The following is a 22,322-nucleotide window of genomic DNA, read 5'->3' on the forward strand; positions in this document are numbered from 1 at the left end:
GGCAGCGGCGAGGGGCAGCGGGAGAGGCGCTGCTGTGCTCCTGCCTCCCGGGAGGCGTGGGTGACACTCCTCCGGGGACAGGCAGCCGCCTCTAAAAGCCTTCAGCAGGGCTCGTCACGTGGCTGCCCGGCCCTCCTCACCTGCCGCAGGTGAGGCACAGGCACAGAGCCCTGCCTGCCCCTCTCTGAGCGTGGGGCACCAGTGCCGGGCTGCCCAGAGGGTGGTGGGATGCTCACAGGTCTTCGTGGAAAGCACCTCCACCAAGCTCACGTTCTTTGGTGTCTGCTGAGGGTTTGGGCACTGCAGGAGCTGCCCCGAGCTGCTCTGCCCTCTCCTCTGCTGGGCTGGCTGGTGGCTCGCCCTGGGACAAGGTTATCCCAGGGCTCTGCTGAGAAACAGAGCCCTGAGGGGCATCACCAGCCTGGCTCTTCCTTCCCCCTGCTCGCGGGCCCTGAGCACCTCTGGTACTTCTCACCTGAGAGGAACTGAAGCACGAAATGGTGCCATTGCTGAGGAAAGAGGAAGACACAGCCCTGGTGAGCTGAGAGCATCCGTGGGGACAGGGGGAGGTGGGTCCCGAGCGGGAGCAGACCCCGCAGGAATGTGCAGGGCTTGGCACGCCTCTGCCCTGCGGAGCAGGAAGCAGGAATGTGGCAGGGGGGACAGGGCAGGTGATAAAAGAGCTAAAGTGCTACCTGCCTCCAGAGCCTTCCTGTCCCATCCCAGCAGCCTGGGGGCAGAGCTGTCTGGGCTGGCGCTCCCGGGCCTGCCCAGCACTTAATTTGGGGAAGACTGCAGCAGCTCCTTGTTCCCTGCATCCTCGAGCTGGTGGGATGAGGGCTGGCCAGGTGCAGCAGGTCCGGAGGCCATGGGCAGGGCCAGTCCCCAACCTCTGAACAGGGGGGACAGCCACGTGTGTTTGCACATCATCCCATTAGCGAGCAGCTGCTAAATGCCTTCCTGTGCCAGGGGTAATGCTCTGAAAAATGGCCCAGGAGTGCTTCTGACAAATTGTTGGGGTGCAAAAGCAGAGCCCTGGGAGAACATGCCCCTCCCTCCTTGATCCATCCCTTCCTATCTGATCATCCCAGCTCGTGTTTGATCAATAGCCACAATTAGTGGGGGGTTATTTGTCTATTGCCCTTCTCCTCTCCTGGCTCTTTGAAGCTGGAGCTAATTTAGGTGCCTCTGCTCCAGGAACCCAATAAATCAGGAGCCAGGGCCTCAGGGATGGGGAGGATGAGGCAGCAGGACTTCAAAGGCAGGTGAGGCTTGCAAATATCTTTGAGCACTCACCTGTGCTCACTGTGAGCCCCTTGTTCTCCCCAGCATCCCTCTCCCCTCCCAGTCTTTCTCTGCCAGGAATGGAGGCTCCCCAGCCACTGACTTCTCCAGCGAGCTCAGCTCAGGAGCCAGGAATGCTGGAGTGCCAGCAGGACACAGCTGTCAGACCCACCTAGAGATGTGCCTGTCTAAACCCAGCCAGGCAGGACAGATCCCTGCCACGGGGATGTTTTTGCTGGTGCTGGAGCTCAGGAGGTGCAGTCCAGGGCAGACACAGGGGTGGCTGCGCTGGGCACAAAGCCAGTCCCAGCTGGGCTGTGCTGGGCAGAAGGAACAGTCCCAGAGCTGTCCCCATCCTGCCTACAGCCCCTGGGACATCCTTGGGAAGCACTGCCAGGGCTTCTGGGTCTGTGGGCAGCCCTGGCTGCAGGGATGCAGCCCCAGCTCTCTGAAGGGGCGAGGCCAGACCATAAATAACATCTGATGCCACCTGCCACCTGTAATTATCACATCCCGCTGGGCCATCCCCTCCTCGTCCTGGGCACTTCCGACCTGGAGGCCCATTACAGGTTGGGAGGTCAGCAGGAACACCCACCCAGCCCTGCTCCCCCGGCCCCTGCTGATTTATCACCGTGTGCTGGAGAGATTTATGGGCTGAGATGGGGAGCCAGAAACGCGTTGTGAGGCTCTGCTGGGCCCATCTGCCTGACAGATGATGAAAGAGCCGTAATTATCTGTCGCCACACATACTTCAGGCCACTCATGGCACTCCCCAGCCTGAAAGCAGGGGTTTGGCCCTCGGGGACTCTCAGCCTGTGTCACTCTGGGCTGGAGCTCTGCTGACACAGGGCATCTGATGCCACCTGCCACCTGTAATTATCACATCCCGCTGGGCCATCCCCTCCTCGTCCTGGGCACTTCCGACCTGGAGGCCCATTACAGGTTGGGAGGTCAGCAGGAACACCCACCCAGCCCTGCTCCCCAGGCCCCTGCTGATTTATCACCGTGTGCTGGAGAGATTTATGGGCTGAGATGGGGAGCCAGAAACGCGTTGTGAGGCTCTGCTGGGCCCATCTGCCTGACAGATGATGAAAGAGCCGTAATTATCTGTCGCCACACATACTTCAGGCCACTCATGGCACTCCCCAGCCTGAAAGCAGGGGTTTGGCCCTCGGGGACTCTCAGCCTGTGTCACTCTGGGCTGGAGCTCTGCTGAGTGCTGGCACCTGCCCCTTGTCACAGGGACCCTCTCGTGGGTCCCACAGCCCAAAGGTGTGGGATCTGCAGAGAGCCCTGGACTGGCTGCCCCATCCATCCAGCACCCCCAAACTGCTGGTGCTTCCAGGAGAGAGCTGCTGGAGCCGTCTGGGAGCACAGCCCTCACTGGAGGGCAAACCCTGATGGCCTGGGGGGGCTGCCAGCTCCTGGCACTGTCCCAGCACCGCCCATCCTCCTTGGGAAGGCTGCACAGGGAGGCATGGATGTGCCAGAGCAAAGCAAGGGAAGGATGGGAGGCGGGACAGGCTGCAGGGAGTGCCCATTCCTGGTGACAGGGGAAGGAGGAGGCGGCTGTCGCAACACTGCCTGGGCCCCAGAGTAAATAAATAAACAGAGTGCTTTGTTCCTGCTGGGGCACGGCCAGGTGGCACAGGGCTGGTGAGTCAGCCATGCCCAGGCAGCCACCCTGTGGGGCTCAGGAGGAGGCAGGAACTGGCACTGAGAGGCCTGGAGGTGCCTGTGGGTGAGATTCCTGCTCCAGGGAACAGCCCTGCCCTGGCACAGGTCAGAAAGTCACATCCTGTGGAGCAGGAGTGAGCCATGGGCACGTGCTCAAACACAGCACATGTGGCAGGCAGTGGGCAAAAGGCTTACTCGGGCCTTCACTGAATCCCAAAATCATTCCAGGTGGAAAAGCCCCCTAATTGAATCCAAATGTTAACCCAGCACTGCTTTGTTACCACTAAACCACTAAATGCCACATCCATGTTTTTTGAGTATTTCCATCACTTTCCTGAGCAGCCTGTTCCAAGTCCAACCATCCTTTTAGTGAAGACACTTTTCCTAATATCCAGTTTAAGCCTTGAGGCCATTTCCTCTTGTCCTGTACCTTGTTTTGGGAGTAGAGACAAACCCCTGCCAGGTTTCACACTCCTTTCAGGGAGCTGTAGGCCTTCATTGCCCACCACAGGAGCTGTGCCTGCTGCTCCATGTGCCAGGAATGGCTCATCCATCCTGAGACCAGCAGGGCTGGCAGAGTTTCACTGCCCAGAGGATGAGGAGGGGACACACAGAGCTCTGCAGTGAAGGCCAGGGCACGTGGCAGCTGTGGCAGGCAGAGGAGCCACTCCGTGTCACAGGAATCTTTAAGGCTCAGTTGTTCCCAGCTCGGGGATCTCCCGGAGCACGTGGGATGGATTCTGGCATTAGTTATCATCTTGTCACTGCCCTGAGCTGCCAGCACCGGGCACTCCCCTCACCCACATCCCCGTGCCCTCAGCTCCCCAGGGAGACCCGGGGAGGGCACTGGGAGTCTGTGAGCTGCAGGAGAACAGCACCCACACCCCGCTGGTGTCCACATTCCGTTCCATTCCATTCCATTCCATTCCATTCCATTCCATCCCAGTCCAGTCCATTCCATTCCAGTTTGTCCTGTCCCAATCCATTCCATTCCATTCCATCCCATTCCAGTCCAGTCCATTCCAGTCCATTCCATTTTGTCCTGTCCCATTCCAATCCATTCCATTCCATTCCATCCCATCCCGTCCCACCCAATCCCATGGATCCCATCCCACCCCACCCAGTTCCATTTCATTCCATTCCATTCCATTCCATTCCATTCCATTCCATTCCATTCCATTCCATTCCATTCCATTCCATTCCATTCCATTCCATTCCATTCCATTCCATTCCATTCCATTCCATTCCATTCCATTCCATTCCATTCCATTCCATTCCATTCCATTGCCGGGGGGTGCGGGGGAAGCCCGGCTTTGGGGCGGGGGATGGCGGCGGGCGAGGCGGCCCGGGCGGACTTCGCTCGGCACTGGCAGGCGCAGTTCCCGGGGGAGCCGGCGCCCCGCATGGAGCTGGGCTCGGTGCGGGCCATGGAGCGGGAGCTGGAGCGCTGCCGCCGCCACCTGCGCCGCCTGCAGCGGGCGCTGGCCGAGGAGCGCTTCAAGGTGGGATACCTGGAGGCGGCGCTGGCCCGGGCCCCGCCGCCGCCGCCGCCCGCCGCGCCCCGGCCCGCGGGCAGCTCCCCGGAGGGCGGCAGCGCCGGCAGCTCCGACGCGGAGGACGCTTCCTCGGCAGGTGGGTGAGGGGGAGCCGTGCCCAGCCCGCGCCCCCAAGGGCACCAGGGTGTCCCCAGCCGTCCCCGCCGCCGCACGGTCAAGGGCGAATGTGCACGGCCGAGGGCATCCCCGGTTCTGCGCTCCCGCGCCCCTCCGTGCCCGTGGCTCCGTGCCCGTGGCTCCGTGCCGTGCCGCGGGTGGAGGCAACCCCGAGCCCCTGTGCCATCCTGGTGCTGTGACTCGGCACGGCAGCCCCAGCGTGTGCCCAGCACGCAGCCAGGAGCGCCCCGTGCTGAAACACAGTAGGGAATGCCCAAAGTCCTTTTGCCGTCCCCATCGGGCAGCTGATGCCAGCCCTTGTGCAGTGCCTGGCCAAGCACTAAGGTCACCCCAAGCCCTGTGTCCTCCCTGTCCCACTCCCAGGGACATCCCGTGCCCAGGCCCCATCCTTGGGTGCGCAGGGACGGAGGGTGGCTGGCAGTGCCCTGGGCTGGCTCTCGGTGACGGGCCGGTGGCCCACGAGCCAGCCCTGGGGCTGGGACACAGCACAGGAGTCACTTCCTCCCGGCGGCGTGACCTGGCTGCCGGGAACACCTCTGCTCAGGTGACACCCGTGACCTCCGGGGGGGAAGTCCTGGAGGCCCTAAAGCAGAAGCATGCCGGGGTGGTGACATGTCCCGGGGCGTTTTCCTAGGTGGATTGAGGACAGTGTTATTTCGCAAGTGCCTGGCTGTGTGGTGGCACTGGAGGCACAGGCAGCTAGCGCTGTCTGCCGTCACACTGTCCTACTTCCAGCGGCCTGGAAGTTGTTATTGCATCAGCATTAAACCCGGTTCAAACACAGTCCTGGCAGCTAGGGAATGTCACTTTTAATGCTGCTAATTCCACGGCTGACTTGAGTTAATTTTGTTCTTGATTGTTTGGGGTGGTGGTTCCCCCTCAAGGCTGTACGGTGCTGGTTTAAGATTGCCTGGAGAGCAAGTGCTCTGATGTCAAATTATGCTTAATATTTAGTTCATTTGTATTTATTGCATTAGTCTGCAGCGCTGGAGGAAGTTTCCACTTCACCTTCCTGAGCTGCCTGGAGGTGAAATGTCCAAAGTACGTGGCTGCTCTTGGTGTTGTCACCGTGCTGTGCCAGGCTGCACGTGTGAGTGCTTGTCCTGCTCTCCAGCCAGCCCTGAGAGCCTGTGCCCAGCCCTGCAGCCAGGAACAAGGAGCTGGGGAATGCTGGTGGATTGAGGACAGTGTTATTTGCCCCAAGCCCCTCTCCAGCTCCCAGCAGCAGGCACGGGCTGTGGTTCTTGGAGAGCTGCTCTGTGCCTGAAGTGGCTCAAGTGCATCAGAGCGACCAAGCACAAATCTTTCTGATTTACACTCAAACCTGTGTTTGGTTTGTGTCTGGGTTATGCTCCTGGATGTTTCCAAAGCCAGGATGGTGCAAGGCTGCTCTCAGCTTGGTGGGTGATGTTAAAGGGGCTTTCCTGAAGCACAGCACAAGCCCCTGAGGGTTCTGGCTTCACAACTTGGAGGGGTCCAGCCCTGCACCACCCTTTGCAGCTGGGGGGGTGAGACTTTTAGCAAGACTTTGAAGTCCAAGGTTGCATCAGCTGTGGTTGAATGTGGCCTCTTCCTCCTCCTCCTCCTCTTCCTCCTCCCCTAAATGGATCTTCCTCAGGGTCAGCAGCTCCATCACTCATCAGAGGAGGAAGCATCCCCTCTGCTGAGTGTCTGGCTCCTTGCCCCGTGACACGGCTGGGCTCAGCCCTCCCCAGCCCTGTCCCAAGCCTGTCCTGAGCCTTTCCCAGGCATCAGCATTTTCTTTGTTGGGTGTTATAAGGGCCCCTGTGTGCACTGCCTGGGCTGACATTTAAGAGCACAATTTGAGAGTGCAGTAAGAGGTGTGTGGTTGTTCCTGGATCCCCCTTTCATGGACAGTGGTTTACCCGGTGCTCCTGTTGTTTTCCTCTCACTTCTCTGTTTCAGATACAGTTGAAAATTCATGATTGTGGTGCTGTTTGCTTCTCCTGCCAGCACTCTGGTGGTGTGTAACCCGGTTAGTGCTGCTCTGCCTGGGTCCCTCAGGATTTTACTGTGAATTTTGGAGCTTAGTGGTGCTGTGGCTGTGGCTGAACGCAGTCAGTCCCCAGCTGTATCAACTTTGAGAAACACCCTCTGGACAGCAAGAGAACGAGTGTTGAATACCATCTTTATGGGAATTACCAGGGAAACACAGTGTTTTCCTTTAAGTAGCTTGTGATTAATCAGATTTAAAGGGAGGAAATCTGCAGGATGCCCGTCTGCGGCTATCGCGCAGGAGCGGCGCGTGTGGCAGCCAGACACACGATCCTGGCATCTGAGATAACGCCCGTGCCAGCTCTCCTGGGACCAACAGAATCTGAGCGTCAGTGAGCAGATGGCTCAAAACGAAGCGTGGAAAGGGCTGAAATTCCCCTCATCTGGGCCATCACCTGTCCCTGTGGCTACACACCCAGCTGGCCTCGCGGCCGAGCGCGCGGTGCCGGGTGCAGCGGCGCTGGGGCTGGCTGCTGCTTCCACCTCCTCCTGTTTGCCACGGAAGGGATGGAGGGCTGTGGGTTGGTGCCAGCCTGGAGAGGGTGAGCTGAGCAGGAGGTGGTGCTGGTGGCTGAGGAGGACGTGGTGAGGAATGGTGGAGATGCTTTGTGCCTGGCAGCCGGGTAGCGCAGAGCTGGAAACAACTCAGCGCTGGGTTTCCTTGCTTTGTCCTTGGCAAGCAGAGAAAGAGGCAGGCTTTGCCATGGAGCTGAAGCTCCTCTGGAAGGCTGTGGGGTTTGGGAGCCTCTGAGCTGCCCTGTGCAGCGCCCTACACCCCAGAAATGTGAGCTCTGGGGTGGGGAGTGTTGGCATAGCTGGAGTAGTCCATGGTGGCGTGAGCTGGCAGGATGCTGCGGCTGTGAGATGTGCTGTAAGTGAATCCCCAGGCCTCTGTTTAGCTGGAATTACAGTTTCTCTCAAGGAAAGATTCTGGAGTCACGTGGGCTCTTCTCCTCACTCCTCTGCACTGCCTTCACTGGTACCTTGGGAATGGGGAGGAGCTGCTGGCAGCAGCAGAGTCTTGCCTCAGAGAGTGGTGGGCACAGAAGGGCAGCGGTGTCAGGGTGTGCAGCAGAGGGCTGAAGTGGGGAGGGGACCCTGGGGCATCTGGAGTTCCTGGAGCATTGGCCACCTCACCCCTGCATGCCCAGATGGGGGCTGGATTGGCGTGGGTGTCGTGCTGGGGGCTCCTGACATGATTTGGCTAAAGTCAGGGCTTGTTCTTGTCACTCCATCCCTGCTTCCATCTTCTGCTGCTGCTGCTGCAAAAGTGGCACCTCTGTCTGTCCCAGAAAAACTCCCTGCAGCTGTGGAGGTGATGGGCCAGCTCTGTCCTGCTGTCCCAAGCTGCACTTGGACCCTGCTGCTTCCTTGTCCCTTTCTTGGAATATTCTGCAGAAGCAGAACGGAAAACAGTGAGCAAAGTCTGGAGTTTGTCCTGGTGCATCTCACTCTGCCTGGGGCAGGTCATGCTGTGCAGGAGGGGAGGGAATGGTGATTCCACAGCCCAAGGAAGGAGAAATGTTGCATGGTCTGTGCATCCACCTCCCCTCCTTTAGCACCTGGATGGGATCTTGGTGCCAAAGCAGGGAGGTGCAGTGGGGGCTGTTGTGTCTCCCCAGGAGCCCACCTACCACCTCTGTGTCCTTGTATTTAGTTTCTAAATTTTTATATTAATTTTTTGTTATATTTCCCCATTGTTAGAAAGTGCTTCTTTGGCTCTGAAGAGCCTGGAAGTTCCTCCTCTGGCCAGGGCAGGCCATCTCAGTGTTTAATTTTAACTGCTCAGGCAAGGACAAAACCACAGTGTGTGTGTGTGTGTGTGTGTGTGTGTGTGCGTGCCTGCTGGGGACCTTTGAACTGTCTCCATCTGCTCTGGGGCCCAACAGCATTTGGGGAGGTGATTTCTCTCCACAAACCCCCCTGGTGGCACTGTGACAGCAGCCCCTGAGTGATGGCAGGCTGCTTCCTCAGAGAGCAATGCTGCCTGAGATGGGGACTGCAGGGTTAACTCTGGAACAGGTTGTCACTGTTAAAGAAGATCATAAATAAATGTAAAGTTTATGAGGCTGAAAAGCCTTTGAGCAGAAGAGTTGAAGTTTAAAGCTTTAAGGGAGAGCACTAAGTGCTGCTTGTTGGAGTTTGCCCTGTGATGGGCAAATAGTGAAGGGCTTGTAAGGAGCTGCAAGAGCAGAGGGGAAAATGTGATCAGCTCTGCCTGTGGGCACCACCATGGCAGCAGCTGCATCTTCTGGCTGGGGGAACAGCCCTTCCAGGTGCCAGGGCCCTGCAGAGAAGCAGGGTGGGTGCACAGAGGGCTGGGAGTCCCTGTGTGTGTCTCTGGGCAGGGGTACTCCCCTGGCACAGAGTGGTGCTGCTCTCATCAGCACAGGGATGCCAACATCCCCCCTGGAGGGGGAGGTCTGGGTGCAGCACCCTGTGTTCTGCCAGCTGGGCACAGTCCCACTGGCTGGGTTTTGGCCCCCACAGTTTGGGGCAGAGCTGATGCTGAGCTCCCCCAGCTCCCCCAGGGCTGGGTGGTGGTGCTGGGGATGGAGTTTGCCCTTCAGTGCCAGCAGTGCCACGGGCTGTGCCACCATGGGGACGAGCACTGCAGCAGGGAGCTGGCCCCCAGGCTCACAGTGCCTGGCTGTGGGTGATCCCCAGGTAGAAGCAATGGCAGCAGCAGGGCAGGCAAGAAATCCTCATTAGGTGTCTGGATAGAGCCAGAAGTGCCCTGCGGGGCCTGAATACATTTGCATTGTAAAGCTACTGAAATCTGGTTGGGGTTTGTTTTCTTTCTGTTTCCCTGGGAAGACACTTCTGTGCAGCGGGGCTCTTTGTTCCTCGGGTTCCTCCTCCCCTCCTGCCCTCAGCTGGGATCCCAGTGGATGGCTCTGCTCTGTCTTCTGCTGGGTGCTGGGTGCTGTGGCCAGCCCTGCAGGGGTGATCACAGGGAGAGGCTTTGCTCTGTGCTGGCAGGGAATTCATATTGTCTTGGGTTAGAGAAAGGAGCCTGGGCTGGCCAGGGCAGCTCGCTCGGTGTCCATCCACCCCAGAATGTGTCACCTGTGTCCCCTTGGTTCGTGGCATTGCTGGATTTTCCTCCCACTGAGGTCACCTGGAGCAGTGGCCGGGAGCCAGCCCGAGGGAACACACAGAACTCACCCCATCCCCAAGAGACCTCTTGGAGCAGGCTTGGCTTTCCACCCCACATGACTTGATCAGTGTTTGCTAAGCAGGACAACTGGCTGTGTGGATCAGCAGCAGCTCTCCTTGGCTCCCTTGGCTGCAGCCTGAGCAAGCCTGGCCAGCCCAAGCAGAATCCCAGAGCACTCCTGCAGATCTGCCTCCAGATAAGTCCCAGCTGCAAAGTTCAGGAATTGTTTGAAGATCTGGCAGATAGGAAGACCTTTGTGCTGGGATGGGGCTTTCTGCCATGGACAGTTTTTGTTCCACGGGTGATTTTTTGTTCCGAGGCTGTGAACCAACACCTTGTGAACCAACACCTCCTCCTCCTCCTCCTCCTCCTCAGCTCCTGTGCTGGGGAGCAAACCTGGCCCAGCCAGCTCAGCACCAGGGCTGGGGGGAAGGAGCAGTGGGGGCTGTGGCAGACACAGCCACAGCTGCCTCCCTCCAGAGAGAACCACAGTGCCAAACTGGCCCAGGCTACCTGAAGTGAAAGGTTTTTTCTGACCAGCCACCACCTTTCATTCCTTCTCCATCTGGTATTTTGAGAGGCTGGGGCTGTGCTGCTTTGCCAGGTTTCTGCCCTCCTCTGGCACCCTGCCTGGCACTGCCCTGGGGGCAGGATGCTCCCAGTGACCTCCCTGTTCCCCAGGCCCCTCTGAGCTGTGCCCCAGCGAGTGCAGCACAGACCTCAGGGTTTCAATTCCACTGGGAAGTAATACTGGAAGAGAAGCTCAGTGCTGGACTGAGGGCCTGCTGTGCTCCTTGGCAGCGAGGCTGGAAACATTTTCATTTATTCCTCTCTTCCCTCTCTGCAACCTCTGGCAAGGGGAGAGGCTGGACCTCCTGAGAGCCCAGCAGAGCAGGCATGGAGGAGCTGGGGAAGCCAGGCTGTCCTCTGGCATCTCCCACCTCAGCCCCAGGCTCTGCAGGTGTTCCTGCCATGGCTCCAGGTTTTCCCTCTCCCAAACCAAAGCTCTCTGGCTGCTCTTCCAGCCCTTGGCTTCTTTAACCACTTGCATGGTGCTCCCCATCCTCACTCTCCCATTCCGCCCTTCCTGTGGGAAAACACCCCCAGTGCTGGAGGTGCAGGTGGCTCTGGAGCTGCTCTCTGGGTGCCAGCAGCCCTGGGTGCCCAGCAGCAGCCCTGGGTGCCCACCAGCAGCCCTTGCCCAGCTCTGGCAAGCCCAGGGGCTGCTGCAGCTCCTGTGGCTGTGACTGGAGGGCTCTTGCACAAGAGCCCAGAAATAGCGACGCGTGGGCTGGCGGGCAGGGGCTGGGCAGATGCCAGGCAGACAGCCAGACACCAGGCAGGCTGTGCAGGGCTGGCTGCTGCTGGGGAGGGATGGTGGAGCTCGGCTCTTGCCGCAGGGATGCTCCCAGCTGGAGCTGGGGGCGGGTGGCGGGTGTTGGGAACGTGGTTGGCAGCATCTCCTCACCCAGGACTGGTCTCTGTCACCGATGGGTGCCAGGGTGGGGGTGGGTGCTCCCCCCTAGCCACAGGGAGAGGAGGGAGGTTCAGCTGCTGTGCTGGTTTTGAGGTTTTGTTGTTGTTGTTTTTTGTGAAGGTGAAAAGAATATGAAAACCAAACTAAAAATATCACCCAGGAGTTTGGTGGGGCTGGTTAGTGTGGGCTGTGTGAGGCCACCCGCCCGGGTTAGGGGTGCAGCACAGGGTGGCCCTGGCTTGGCCTTCCCAGGACGCTCTCCCAGCTGTGGGGAACTTGCCTGCCTGGTCCTCCTAGCCTTCGCACTGCCAGGACCTGCCGTGTGGTGTCAGCCCGGGGAAGGCTCCAGGAGGTCTGGCAGCTCATCCAAGCGCTCAGCTCATGCCCTGCGTTGGATAAAGATGTGCAAAGGGGGCATGGAGAGGCTGGTGCCGCGGGCGGGAGTGGCCAGGAAGTGTGTCTGGCTGAGGGAAAAATGTGGAAAAATGTGCCTGCATGCAGGGAGCTGTGCATGGAAACACAGCTGCCTGCTGCCCCCGCGGCTCTGCAGCCACCGTGCTGAGGGTGAGCAGCTGCATTTGTGCTGGTGCTGCTGCAGGGCTCCCCAGGGCATCAGCAGACTGTGGTTTCCTGCCATGAGCTAGGCTGATGCTCTCAGCTGAACCACCATCACCTTCCTGGCTCAGCCTCGGGCTCTGGGGGCTGCAGGGGTGTGGGGTTTGCTGCGGAGAGTGGAGGAAGCTCTCCATCCATGAAGGGGCAAAGTGAGGACATGCTCAGCTGGAGCCAAAGCAGGAGCGGATGGGGGAGTCAGCGGGGGAGGGACAGCAGCAAAGGCTGTGACAGCGTGGCCACCCTTGGGCACTGCCTGTGCTAATGTCTTGGGAGTCTCAGCTCCCCAAAGTACCTGGGATGGGGCAGGGGGAGGTGGGAGATGGCAGCTGTAGGGCTGCACCCTGTGCCCCTCACTCACAGGGTGCAGGGTGTCCTTGCCGTGCCAGGGCTGCATGCAGCCCCAGGCAGGCAGGGCTGTGCTGGGGGCAGCAGCGGCTCCTCATCCTGGGTGCCAGGTGCCATGCTGAACCACAGCTCTGGCATTGCTGTGCTCCCCAAAACGCTGCATCCCAGCCTGTCATGGGCATCCCTGGGAGCAGCAATCAGGTGGTGGCAGTGCCCGGCAGGGTCCCCTCTGGTCTCCCACCCCCATCCTGGCACTTGATACTCTGTCTTCCCCGTGTACCCGGCAGAGCATCATCCCTCCTGCCCGGCTCCCACTGGCCGCGGTGCCCGCTCTGGTCCTTGGCCACACCGAGCCCCGGGGGCAGGACGGGGCCGAGGCACTGCCCGGGGATGGTGTCTCACTGCCCGGGGATGGTGCCTGCACTGCCCGGGGGTGGTGCCCGCACTGCCCGGGGATGGTGCCTGCACTGCCCGGGGGTGGTGCCCGCACCGCCCGGGGATGGTGCCTGCACTGCCCGGGGGTGGTGCCCGCACTGCCCGGGGATGGTGCCCGCACTGCCGGGGGATGGTGCCCGCACTGCCGGGGGATGGTGCCCGCACTGCCCGGGGATGGTGCCCGCGCTGCCGGGGGATGGTGTCTCACTGCCGGGGGATGGTGCCCGCACTGCCCGGACGGGGCAGCGGTGCCAGCACAGGCTGAACCAGGGCACTCTTTGCACTTGAACGCTTGGCTGGCGCCCTGACATATTGGGGTTGATGACTCTGGCACTTCGTGTTTCCTTTGGCTACATGCAGCTGGGGAGGGCGGTTTAACCCCTGCCTGCCCACGTCCTGCTCTGCCAGCCGCGGTTGTGTGGGGCAGGGCTGCTCCCGGCTCCTGCAGGCCCTGGTTCCCAGAACCAGGGGAGCAGGGCTCAGAAGAGCCTGTGTCCTTCAGCCGTAGCGACTTGAGGGGCTGGGGAGGTTTTGCTGTGAAGCGGGCACAGCATCCCCAGGTCACACAAGGAGGTGAGGCTGTGCTGGAGGGGGTGATGGAGCCAGCTCCCCCCTTTCCCCCCGCTCTCCTTGGGGTGGCCGTGGGGGGAAGCCACACATGCTGCTGTGCCACCGCCATCCCCTCCTTGTCCTCCTCCTCCTCGCCGGTGCCCAGACCCCTGCGGAGGGTCGGCGTGGCTGCGTGCGGGGGGACGCCGAGCTCGGCTCCCCCCGGCGAGGCAGGGGCGGGAGGCGGGACGCGCTGCCATTGCCAGGCGGCACCTCCTTCCCCGGGCACCCTTGGCAGAAGCGCGGCCGTGTGCCCGGGCAGGAGCCGTGTCCGGCTCTGCCATCCAGCCCCCGCCCGGGCCCGCGGCCCCCGCCTCCCGCCCGCGCCCGCCGCCTTTGTTGTGAGATGAGAGCGGGCTGAGCGCCGGCACAGCCCTGCGAGCATGGAGCCGCTGAGCCACCGCGGCCTGCCTCGCCTCTCCTGGATCGACACTCTCTACAGCAGTACGTGGCCCGGGCTGGCGGGGGGGCGAGCGGGGCGAGGGGCTGGGTCGCCCCTACCTGTTGTGTAACGCTGCGTCGCGCTGGGCAGGGATACTGTGCGGGCAGGGATGCTGTGGGAGCAGGGATGCTGTGGGATCAGGGATGCTGTGCGGGCAGGGATGTTGTGCTGGGCAGGGATGGATACTGTGCGGGCAGGGATGCTGTGGGATCAGGGATGCTGTGGGATCAGGGATGCTGTGCTGGGCAGGGATGCTGTGCGGACAGCCCGGGCCGGGGCTGGCGATGCAGGGGCTGGTGCTCCCCACCGTGAGCATCCCACCTGCCCTGGTGGCATGCCGAGCCCGGGCGGGGGCTGGCGGTGCTGGCAGGGGGTTGTGCTCCCCTCCGTGAGCATCCCGCCTGTCCTGGTGGCAGCACGGCGCTGGCCGGGGTCGGTCCGGCATCAGCCAGGCTCCGGGGACCCTCTGTCTGCTCCGGGGGTGGCGGCGGCCCCGGCGCGGGGGGCTCGCTGAGGCTGGAGCGGATCATTCCCGACAGCCGGCGCTGCCCGCGGGGGGCTTTGGGCACGGGGGTGGTTTTTGGCCCCGGGTCCCATCGCACCTCTCCCTGCCCGCCTCCCTCCGCGGGGCTCGCAGCGCTCCAGGCGCGGTGCCGGTGCTGTGGCAACGCGCTGCCGGTACCGGGGGCTGGCAGCCGGCGGGGCCGGGGGCGTCCTGCGGCAGCCGGGGCTGCGAGCCCCCCGATCCACGGACGGGCGGCAGCGAGGAGTGAGCCCGGAGCCGCTCCTGGTCCAGTGGCAGATGTCTCGGCTCGGCTACGTGGCCAGGGGATGCGGGGGGTCGGTCACAGGGTCCCCGTTGTTATTTTGGGGCAGCGCTGAGCTGCGTGGGCAGCCCGGGGTGGGGTTTGGGGGCAGCGTTGGGCTCGGAGCCTGGTGCTGGTGGGGCAGCGAGGTTTGCACGGCTGCGTGGGAAGGTGGGATGCTCCCGAGCATGCTCCATGCATGGATCTGGCATCTGGCATGCCCTAGAGGGAGCAGGGGCCGCCAAGGGGCACGTTGTGTAGGGCTGAGCCCCTTCCCCAGGTTTTCCAGCCCGAAGCCTCTGATGTCCACAGCCAGAGGCCACCTCCAGCCCCGGGGGCTGTGCAGGTGTTTGGGCTGGAGCCCAGGGGCCACATCCAGCCCCAGCCTCTGCACCCTCCTTCCCACCACAGCATCTCTGCAAAGCCTTGGCTCTGCCATCCCAAATCCTGCTCCAGCTGCCCTCCCCAGGGCGTGGGGGAGGCTGCTTGGCATGCCCACGTTTTGGGGGATGCAGGGCAGGGTCCAGCCTCCATCATCACACTGGGCAAGGCAGTGGTGGTGTGGAGGAGATGCTGTTGGTTGAGCTAGCCTTTAGCAGAGGCCCACGGAGCAGGTCCGAGGCCAGCTCACACATCTGTGTTGTCATGGTGAATTCTCACCCAGGCACAGGGAAACCGTGGCGTTTCCCCAAAATCTCACAGGCTCTGTGTGGATGCTGGGCTTTTCTTGGAAGTGGGATGGATTGGGTGAGCATTGGGCTGTGCCCACACAGTGCCAGGGTGTCAGGGAACAGCATGTGTCCAGCTGGAATTGCCACCCTGAGCTGCTGTGACTGTGCTGTTGCCCTTGGCTGAGCTCCCCAAGGGGGACCATCGTGCTGGCAGTAGCCTGGGTCAGCCTGGGAAGAGCAAAAAACATTTTCCTGGGGAAAACAATCCCTCATGGGGATGTGTTCCTGGCCCTGTCGCCCTGCTGGGGCCATGTGCCAGCTCACAGGGCCTCTGCCCTGATGGTGACAGCATCCCTTGGTGCAGCGTGGGCTTGGGTCCAGCTCTGGGGCTGTCTGTGGGGTTGGGGCTACAAGGCTGATTCAGGCTGGGGTGTCCTTGCCCCCCAGAGTGGCTCCCCTGGGCCAGGCTTCCTCCCTGCCCTCCATCTCCATGCCTGGGGTGCAGCAGGAGGATTTCCACTGCTGCTAAAAATCGGGAGCAAAAATAGCACTGGGTTTTGGCACGGGCACAGAACAGGCTGCAGGGGCAATGCAGCTGTGGGGGAGGAGGGAGGGAGACGCTGGGTTTGGGCTGCCTGGGTGGCACAAGCACCCCACAGGCAGGGAGACGCAGGGGACAACCTCTCTGTGTCCCCTTGCCCATCAGTGTCTCCCTTGCCTGTCCTGGCTGCTTGGTGGTGCTTGGTCCCCTCCCTGTAGCAGTTCCTGGGGTTGCTGGGGAGGTTCCTGTGCCCAGGCTCCCCGGGTGAGGCCCCTCAAATGCTGCACAGCCTCGGGTGGCACAGCTGGGGCCGTGGGGACATGGCTCTGTCCTAGGGCCAGTGCAGGGTCCCTCTCCTTGGGGGCTGCCTGTAGATCCCATCCCCAGGTCTGGGCTGGGATGTAGATCTGCTCCAACTGCTACCAACAGAGCCAGGCCATCCCTGCATCCCTGCATCCCTTCCCTCTGCATGCCACCTTCCCTGCGCTGCTGCAGGTGTCACCTCCCAGCGTCCCCAGCTGCCTCATTAACGCTGTGTTCCTCATTACTCGGATGCTGAGCCAGCCCCCCGGGGTTGCCAGCACTGCCACAGTGACAGTGCCACTCTGGGTGTCCCTGGAGCCGCAGACCTTGGCTGTGGTGGCCTCTGAGCTGCTGGGGACCATCAGCTCTGGCTCCTCTCTGCTGCCTTGGCTCCCCCTTAGACCCCACCTGGGAGAAGGAGCTTGGGGAGAGTCTGGGGTTGCTCTGGGGACAGTCCCTGGTGGAGGGGGCTCAGGGGAGCTCAGTGGGGTGGGTGTCCTGGGGAGTGGCCACCATGGGGGACACCAGTGCTAATGAAACTTCTGCTGCCATGCTCCTGGATGGTTCTGGAAGCATCACAGCTGGGACCTGTCCAGGGCAGGAGAGACGATGGACACCCCACCATGAGGAATAGGGGCAGGTTAGAGCCAGGGATCCTTTTTCCCTGGAAGCTGAGGACCAGGGGGTGTTATGGGGGGCCCAATCCAGTCAGCCCCTGGGTTGAAGGTGGCTGTGGTGTCCCACTGATGGTGACCCCACAGCCTCTGAGGGATTGTTATCAGCTAATTGCTGAAGAACTAAGGTCTGGGAGGAGCTGTGGTGTCCTGGCAGAGATGGGGTGCATCTGGCCATGTCACAGCTCTCCTCCAAGCCCCCTCAGGTGCAGGATGGGACTCCCCATCCCTCCCCACTGGCCTGGCAGGGCTCCTGGCCTGAGCACGCTTTACAATGCTCTTTGATTTAAAGATTTATCCACTTTCCCTAGGAAGCAGGATGTAATATTAATGTGCTGAGCGGTGTTGGTGGGAGCCAGGGGAGTCCTTGTCCAGGATGGGCAGGGCCGTGGGGACATGGAGTGGCAGAGGTGTGGGGGTGGCTGCTCTGACCCCAGTGCACCCCGTTGTGGCCAGCTTGTCAGCTGAGGTCTTAGCTGGGGTCTCCCCAGTGCCTGTGCCCAGGAAGCCTGTGGGGATGTGGCTTCCAGGCATCCATGGGGCCGCTGGAAGGGAGGGGAGTGAGGTGGGGGTGTTGGATGAGCCCCCGGCCCCTCTGGGCGCTGCCGAGGGGCTCCTGGCCGCAAACACGGGCTGGGGGGTGCTGGTGCACCCCACGGCCGGCCCTGCCGCAGCCGGGCTCCCTTCCCCCTCCCCTTTGTCAGCATCTCGGGGCTGCTGCAGCCACCTCTTCCCGCCGCCGCCGAGCCGCTGCCGTTCCCATGGTAACGGGTTGGGATGTACCCCGGATCCCGCTGCGCCCCAGGGCCCCTCTGCAGACCCCCCCCGCCTCCCTCCTGGGGCTCTGTCTCCCCAAAATGCCTTCCCCCCAGCCTTGGGTGATGGGGGGCTGTGAGTCAGCGTGGGGCACCCAAAAATGGGTGATGTTCTGGGGAGTGGGGGCCTCATCCTGCGCTGGGAATGCAGCCCCCCTCCATCCCCATCGGGGAGGGAACAGAGCCCTTCTGCCGGGGGGGTGGCAATGCCCTCCGTGCTGTGATCCTGGCACGCATTTCCAGCTCTCAGAGTGTGGGCATGGGCAAGCAGGGAGGACGGCGGCCGTGGCTGCCAGCCCAGCTCGCCTGTCCCCGGGGATGGCACAGGGATGGTGGCCCAGGCAGGGCACAGCCACTTGCATGGGGCTGGAGCGTCTGTCAGAGCAGCTGTCCCTGCGCAGACGAGCCCGCCGGGCCCCTCGGTCCCGTTAATTATTCAAATATAGGGAAGTGTGTCGAGCGGAGGGTGCCCGCGGGGCCGGGGATGCTCGGTGTGATGCGCGATGTCTCCTCGCCTGCTCGGCGGAGCAGGCAGCGCGGCGGGGCTGGGCTGGGCTGTCCGGGAGTGGCGGGGTCAGCTGCCCACCACAGGCCGGGCCGGGTGGCCTCGGTGCCATGCGGTGTCCCCGAGCCGTGCCGGGATGCTCACGGCCACCCTCTCTCGCCCCGGCAGACTTCAACTATGGCGCGGACGAGTACGACGCCGAGGGCAACGAGGAGCCCAAGGCGCTGCCGGAGGGCTCGGAAACCATGCCCTACATCGATGAGTCGCCCACCATGTCCCCCCAGCTCAGCGCCCGCGGCCAGGAGAGCGGGGACGGTGTGTCACCCACGCCCGCCGATGGCCTCGGCACAGGGGTAGGTGCGGGGGTCGGGGCTCTGCGTGTCCGGCTCGGCTGCCAGCGGGGTTTGTGGGGCTCTGCAGGTGCTGTGACCCGGGGGACTGTGCCCGGCAGCCCAATTTCTGCAGTCTGGGTCCGGGGAGCGGCAGCTCGGGGGTGCTGTGCCCGTGGGACAGAGCCGGGAGGGGATGGGCTGTCCCGGGAGTGCTGGAAGTGCGGAGTTCCCGGGTCCCCAGCCCCGGGAGCCCTTGGGGACAGGGCGCAGCGGCTCCGCCGGGCTGCCGGCTCCATCTAGTGGCACTCGGGGACCAGCCACCAGCAGGGGTGGGGACACAAGGTGCCCCCCCTCGCTTCAATGTAACCCCTGCTGTTCGCAGCGCGCCCTTGGGAAGCGCTCTGGTTTTCCCAAAGAGGAGGAATGCCCGGAGAGCTGCGGGGTGGGATCCAAAGGGGAAAAAGTGGGGTTTTTTCCAGAATTACAGTTTCCATAGAGCCCGGGAGCGGCGGGGGCCAGGCAGGCCCCTTGGCCCCTCGGGGTTAGTGCGGGGAGAACCGCACGGACCCGGGCTGCGGGATCCCCCGGCACTGCCGCTGCCCGGGCCGGGAAGAGTGAAGTTTTATTTTTGTCATGGAAAGAGTTAAGCTCCTGACCCGGATGCTGAGGCAGAAGAGGGAGAGGTGTGGCTTCCTCCCCAGGGTCGCCCTGCGCAGCATCGTCCCAGCGCCCCTGGGGAGGGAGAGCAGGGTGCTGCCCTCTGCCACCGCCTCCCGGTGTCCCAAACCCTTCGGGCTTCGGGGTCCCTGTCCCCCCAGCACAGCCCTTCCACCCCAGCCCTGACACTCGGTGCTGGGGCTCTGACCCCGGGGGCAGCAGGGACAGCAGAGGGTGGCTCTGGGGGACAGGAGATGCTGGCAGAGGGGTGTCCCTGAGGGCTGGTGGGGCACGCTGGGTCTGGGCACAGGCAGGGACGTTGACTTGGTTGTGACAAACAGGATTGGGAAGTGTTGGAGCCCAGTGCCAGCTCTGCCTCCCTCTCTTTATCTGGAGCTGCTTGTGCTGGGGCTTGGCAGAGCTCCCTCCAATACCAGCACAGTGTGTCCAGTCCTGCGAGGGGCACGGGCTTGAGCTTGTGTGGCTGGTGGCACAGGGTGCCAGGTTCAGCCCATTGCTGTCCACCAGTGGGGCAGGACTTTGAGAGGGCTGGTTTGAGGAACTTTCTGGTGGGACAGCTCATCTTGCAGGCTCCTGGGGCAGCTGTATCCATGTCTGGGGCTGTGACTGCTGCGTGCAGACATATCTCACCCCTCCCCATCCCACAGTGGGATGTGGTCGTGGTGTGGAGTTGGTTTCCCAGCCCCTGCTTGGCTACTCTGGGTTTGGCACTGTGGACATTCCCCTGCACAGGGACCATTCCCCACTCCAGGGACCTGGCCATGCTGGGCAGGGTTGTGGTGCAAAGGCTGAGCTGTGGCATGGACACAGAGCTGGACACGGCTCTGGAAAGTCCCTGTGTCCCTGCCCACATCTCACAGCAGGGTTTGTTGAAGGCTCAGATGGGTGCAGGGAGAAGAGATGGCTCCTGCGGGCAGAGCACATGCAGCCACTGGTTCCCCTTTTGCTTCTGAGGAGCCCGGGGGAAACTGCTGAAACAACTCTTGCATTGCTGTCCCCTCCTCCAGCCTGCTCTTGCCTGCTTTCCCAAGGCCCACAGTGTCCCTCCCCAGCATGGCAGCAGTGCTGCTGTCCCCATGTCCCGGGGAGGTGCCGCTGGTCCCCGCGGGAATGTGCGGTGGGTTTGTGTGAGCTCAGCTCTGTGACACAGCCACCAGTCCCCTCTGGGGCAGGGGGAGCTCTGGTACCTTCTGGGGCACACAGCCAGGTGCCCGTGTGGCACCTGGTGATGCTGCTGCCCTCAGGGTCACTGCACAGCCGGGTGTCCCTGTGGCCCCTGGGGATGCTGCTGCCCTGCAGAGTCACTGCACAGCCGGGTCCCCCTGTGGCACCTGGTGATGCTGCTGCCCTCCAGGATCACTTCTCGCTGGTGGCAATCCCCATGGTCCGGCCGTGCTTTCCCACGGGTCACGGGGGTCCAGAGGGCTACAACAGAAGGGATGCTCTCCCACTGCCGGCGGGGCTGGCAGGGGACCCCTCCCTGCGGCTCTTGCCGGACCCACCTTGGGAAAGCCAGCCGGGGAAGGCGGCTGCCGCTCGCCCAGCCCTGACCACGGGCGGCTGCGGCGGCGGAGCAGCCCCACCTCCATCGCCGGCCGAGCATTTCCTGTGGAGCGCAGGGCGGAGCGGCGGGGCCGGCTGGGGCCGGGGCTGAGCCGGGGCTGAGCCGGGGCTGAGCTGGGGCTGGGGCTGGGCTGGGGCCGGGCCGCTCGCAGGCGGCTCAGCAGCCGCGCCGGGGGCGCCCGGGCCGCCGGGGACCGGGAGGCCGGAGCTGGGTCAGGCTGGAGCAGCGGGGATCCCATAATGGCTCCTTTCATCCCGCGCTGGTGGCCGGCGTCCAGAGCTGAGTCAGGCTGGGACGGCTCGGCCGCCTGAGCCCCTCGCCCGGAGCCTTGCGGGGTCCCCTCTGCCCCCCGCTGCCCGGCCGGCCATGGAGGAGGAAGAGGAGGCCATAGGGTACCTGGATAAAGTGCTGGAGGATGAAGATGACTCTGAGCCAGGAACCCCCACCAGCCCCGTGTCTCCGTTTTCGGCCGGCGACAAGGTGGGCAGCGGGGGGACCCTGCTCCCGTGCTGGGCAGTGGGTGTGGGGACAGGGGGCTGGTGCTGGTGATGCCCAGCTGTTGGAACAGCTCCTGGGGTGGGTGCTGGCGGGAGGCAGAGCTGGGAGCAGCGGGAGCATCACTGCGGCCCCACCACCCCCCAGGGCTGCCTGTGCCAGGGGCTGTGCCAGGCTCCAGGTGTGGAGGCTCAGAGTGGGGTCACCCCCAGCTGTCCTTCCAGGGGGGATTAGAGCCCCATGTGCTGCGGGGTGGGAGCTGCAGGGCCCAGCAGAGCTGGCACCGGATGCTCAGGAAGGGGCTTGTTTTACACTCTGACCACACTCAGCCACCAGAAACCCCTAAACAGTCCCAAAACAGAGCTGGGGGGTGGCCCAGGGGAGACCCCTGTGCTGGCAGGTGCAGCTCAACCTCCTTCTCATGCCCACCCTGCCAGGATGCCTGGGTGCTGGAAGAGGGCTCTGGCCCTGCTCCTCCTGGGGTCTCCTGCGTGGGGCAGCCACAAGAGTGACTGCTCTGGGTCACGGGGGTCCAGCTGACATGGTCCCCGTGGGCTGCGTCGTCCCCGTGGGCTGCGTGGGCCCCTTATCTCCTGAGCTCCTGCGCAGGGCCCAGGCTGGGGAAGCAGGAAGAGCCCGTGACTAATCTGTGGCAAAGAGCCCACGAGCTCCTAGTGAATAAAAGTGGCCCCCCCGTGCACCCTCCTGCTGCGCTGGTCACCGTGGGCCAGCCTGAGTGGGGCAGCCTGGCAGGGTGCACACTCTGCTTGTCACAGCAGCGCCCAGGGCTGGCTGATGGACACCAGAGTGGGGCAGAGAGATGCTGATCCTCAGCCATGCCCACCTTGGGGCTGTGCCCCCCAGGTATTTGCTGCATTTGCAGCACAATGGCTGTTGTGCCATTGTCCCCTGGCACAACAGCCAGGGCTGGCATGGGCAGAGGTGAGACACGACCAATGTCCCCACACAAACCATCCTGAGTGGCCCAGAGTGATGCCCCCATGGCCCTGCTTGGCCCCTGTCTGGGTAGCAAAGCCTGGTCCTCAAGTGTGATTTTTAAGAGGAGAGGCCAAGGTGGGACCAAGGATGGTCCAGGGCCTGGGGTGTCCTTGCCTGGGCACTGGCAGAGCCTTGCTGAGGGTCCCAGAGCCCCCCCAGCCCGGCCATCTCCCTGCCATGAGGGTCACACCACAGGAGCACCAGTG

General features: G+C 62.8%; 1 protein-coding gene across 3 annotated transcripts in view; it reads left to right on the plus strand.

The window, feature by feature from the left end:
* Window positions 1-4,252: 4,252 nt before the first annotated feature.
* ABR (ABR activator of RhoGEF and GTPase) overlaps window positions 4,253-22,322 on the plus strand; it is a 37,733-nt gene continuing 19,663 nt past the window's right edge. Inside the window, exons 1-2 of one of the 3 annotated variants that reach the window (XM_039720815.1) lie at window positions 4,253-4,593; window positions 18,217-18,401. In XM_039720815.1, coding sequence (XP_039576749.1) covers window positions 4,287-4,593; window positions 18,217-18,401 — 492 coding nt within the window. In that variant the 5' untranslated portion in view covers window positions 4,253-4,286. Of the gene's footprint in view, window positions 4,594-13,500; window positions 13,736-18,216; window positions 18,402-20,764; window positions 21,103-22,322 lie in introns of those variants that run through there. The other 2 variants (XM_039720816.1, XM_039720817.1) reach the window with 2 other exon arrangements.

The sequence above is a fragment of the Passer montanus genome, unplaced genomic scaffold, assembly GCF_014805655.1.
Source record: "Passer montanus isolate IOZ18808 unplaced genomic scaffold, ASM1480565v1 scaffold44, whole genome shotgun sequence".
NCBI classification, from domain to species: Eukaryota; Metazoa; Chordata; class Aves; order Passeriformes; family Passeridae; genus Passer; species Passer montanus.